This window comes from Nestor notabilis, unplaced genomic scaffold, assembly GCF_000696875.1.
Source record: "Nestor notabilis isolate BGI_N333 unplaced genomic scaffold, ASM69687v1 scaffold745, whole genome shotgun sequence".
In the NCBI taxonomy this organism is placed as follows: Eukaryota; Metazoa; Chordata; class Aves; order Psittaciformes; family Psittacidae; genus Nestor; species Nestor notabilis.
The window spans coordinates 46,464-50,039 of record NW_009928579.1 but is presented as its reverse complement, the minus strand read 5'-3'; the positions used below and the strand labels follow the sequence as shown (position 1 = coordinate 50,039).

At 40.0% G+C, this 3,576-nt stretch overlaps 1 protein-coding gene across 1 annotated transcript in view; it reads left to right on the top strand.

Annotated features, from left to right (window-relative positions):
- TBXAS1 (thromboxane A synthase 1 (platelet)) overlaps positions 1–1,777 on the top strand; it is a gene marked incomplete at both ends in the record, with an annotated part of 107,323 nt that extends 105,546 nt beyond the window's left edge. The window contains one exon of the mRNA XM_010014546.1: positions 1,463–1,777. Within this exon, the coding sequence (XP_010012848.1) occupies positions 1,463–1,777 (315 nt within the window). The remainder of the gene's footprint in view (positions 1–1,462) is intronic.
- Between the last annotated feature and the right edge of the window lie 1,799 nt (positions 1,778–3,576).

The following is a 3,576-nucleotide window of genomic DNA, read 5'->3' as shown; positions in this document are numbered from 1 at the left end:
GGGAAAGAGCTGTTAAAAAGTCAGTGTGCCTGTTGAAGAGTCAGTGTGCCAATCCCTTCTATTACTCAAATCTCAAAATAACCATTCCTATCTGCCTGCAGATCAGACAGAACAGTTTGTTGGCAGTAGAGCTAAGCACAGGACATTAAGTATTTGTTCTCTTTTGTTGTCTTACTGCTCTCTTTACTCATGTTGTGTGAAAGAAAGCAAATAATCTGGTTAAGTCCTTTGACGTTTATAATTAATCAGTTCTTCCTTACTCTTACTGTGATTGCATGTCCCTTTCTCTGGCTTTTCCATTTTCCACTTTATCTCTCAATGATCAGATCCAAGAAATCATTCAAATGATTTCTTTTTAACCAATAAATGTAGCTTTACAGCATTTTTTTTCCCTTTTGAAGAAAGACTTGGTCCCTTCTTTTGTCCATCCCACTACACAAGCTGTCATGTTCTGGCACTGCAGTCACTTCTAAGACCTTGAGTTATCATGTATTCTGTTGGTATTTGAGGAATTGAAAATCAATCACATAGCCTTATGTCTTAGGTTCAGCACAATTCTATTATGCCCACTCCCAAAAGTCAATTCAAACCTTTTGGGTTATATTTCAAAGCCTAATCAAGCTTGCTGTCCAGACTGGTTTGGACTCAATTCACTCTTGTCCACAGGTCTGTTTATTAGAGGGTTTTTTTGTCAGAAACTGGCATGAAAAAAAGTAATTTTTATAACAGTAGAATCATTCAGTAGACATTTTACAAAAAGAAGCCACCCAAATAGGTTTTACGGTAGAAAACGCTTACTGTTGTAATGCATTTCTGCAAATATGTTTAAAGATATCTTTTTAAAGAAATGCTGTGCTGGTGCAAGTGTTCATAAATTGTGCTTTGTCATAAAAGATGCACCAGTTTACTGAGATCATTTTCTAGTCCTGTCTTGTTAATCTGGTACAGAAATTATTTATTTTTCAATTATTGTATATGCAGCCCTAAACCTCGATGGTGACTTTCATGCTTTGAACCATGTGAACAAATGAGGATGGTGCCTCTAAGCAGATGGGCCAACCTCCTCCAAGCATGAGTTATGCCACCACCACTTGGCAGGCACATGTGGGACTGTACCATGACTATGTCAATCACCTTAATTTCCAGCAAGTGCCAAGAACTCACCCTGAGAATGAAAGAAGCTCTATATGGAGTTGTTCATTAGCAGTCCTCAGTGAAAATACGTACCTGTTGTGTGTTGAGGCAGGTCAGTCCCATCCCACTGGGGAGAAACCAGTGACAGGCTCTTAGCAGGGGTATTTCCAGATGATTTATAGAAGTCTCCTCATTAAATGAAAGGCTGGTGGCCATTCTATGGGAGTCAAGTGCAGTATAAATAGGAAACAGTTCTCTCCTTCAACCCCCCATGGGTAAAGGCATTGCTCTTCATTCTTCATGCTTCTTCTCATTCTGTGTTCTGCAGAGGCGCAGAGATTTTCTCCAGTGGATGCTCGACTCCCGTGACTCAGCTGACTCCCCAGCAGCTGGGTGTTTTGATGTGATCAGTCCATCTGTTGCTTCCAGACAGAACGAGGTGCCTCTTGCTGGCAGGGCCCCATCTGAAAAAGTTCAGAAGACACTAACAGAGGACGAGATAGCAGGCCAAGCTTTTCTGTTCCTGATTGCTGGGTATGAGACCACCACTAGCACATTGTCCTTTGCCACGTACTTACTAGCCACCAACCCAGAGTGCCAGGAGAAGGTTCTTCAGGAAGTTGATGAGTTCTCAGCAAAACACGTGAGTATGATGTGCTGGTGTGGGGCTTCATGCAGGGAGCAAGACAAAGTGAATGTTGTCGTGCCATTGTGGCACATGCACGGCCCCTATTTGTCTCAGTTAAGTATGCATATGTTAACATTTTATTCATATTTTCAGTAAAAGAAAAAATCTAAACGAATATATATTGTCTAGGATTTTTTGGAAACTCGTAAATAGTGTCACTTTACAGCAACTGAAGAGATGGCCGGGAAACTTTGTTGTGTAGTGAAAGCTTAATATTTACAAAATATTTTACACTATAGTAATAAACCAGCTGTCCTCAGACTTTTAAAATTACACTTTTCTATTTTTTTTCCTCTTGTACAGGTACTTTTATTGTTTTTGTGGTCAATTTTATTTACCAATCTTCATAAGGACATAAAAGGCTTTCTTACAAACCACGAATTGCAGAGTTTTGCTTTATATGTTCATACTTCTTTTTCTTCAGCAGCAGAATATATGCTGCTGCTGAATGTATCACAATATCTAATTCTCTTATGGCTATGTTCACATTATTTCTCTTTCACTGTCTGTATTTACCATATAATTATTTATGTTTCCTGAATAACTGTTGATAATATTTTGTATATCTGGCAGACCATGCAGCAGACATTCTTCCACCCTACACTTTGCACAAGTTGTTAGTTATGCGAATTCAGATCAAGGGTCTTTTTCTATTCATGAATGCTTTTATAATGGATCACAAAGCTGACAGGAATAAAATGACACCAGGCATGGCTGTCTTGAAGGATTTTAGCTGCTGGATTTGCATGCTGAAAGCCTTAACTATACAGTTTTGGAAGTTTCATACTTTTTATGCATTCCATTCTCTGTGTTGTACTTACAGAAGAAGAAAAGAGTTGTATAATTTTCTGCTTTGCTGGTAATAGAAAATTCTCGACTATGCAACATGTGCCCATTCAAAAGCTAACGTTTCCCTCCTTTTTCTTGTGCAAACATAAAAGCCAGGATTTGTGTACACAGAAAATGTCTTATTTTGTCTTGCATGATGAGTTTCTCAGTACCGAGGTTCTCTGTCTAAGATTGATTTTGCTCTGAGGGTGCAGATGAATGACAGCAGTCAAGATTAGGACTACGCAGTCTGATCCACAGAGCTTTTATTGGTGTGTGCTTCATACCTCTGGTGTGAGTTAACTCAATACAATGAAACCGTTGATGCGTTATGTTCTAACCTATAGGGCTTGGGTTATATTCTTAGGTTATTACCTCTACAACACTCCAGCTGGAGTGTATTTACTTGTTTCATTCCAGTACATCAGACCTAATTATGCCTTCCTATCTGGGTAGTTCAAATGACTGTCTTAAGGCCTGCAAAGATGTGAAGGTGCAACTTACCCTGGAGTATGTGCAGTTTACTGGTCAACACTGGTGGCAGAGTGGCACGTAGAAACCCCTACTATGCAGTCCCAAGGAAAATACGGTTCATGTCCTCTGCAGTTCCTGAAAACTGACAGCCTAAGAAACCAAAGCGAAGTTGCCAGGAGAGGTACCCAATATGATAGGTACCTGATGCATTCATATCTGTCTGTAGATGGGGATATGAATTGGTAAACTTTTCCACGTAAGTGCATAGGAAGCTGACTGTGAGCAGTTGTTAACTGGCCAATTGCTTACAGGCATTTCACATAGGGAGACCACGTATAGGGCTGTTGCCTACATTAACAAGTAGAGTGCTCCTGTAGACATGTGTTTGTTATCTAGCACAATTGGTAGTAAGGACCGTTGGGTGCAGACTGTACACCCCTTAGGGGTTAAGG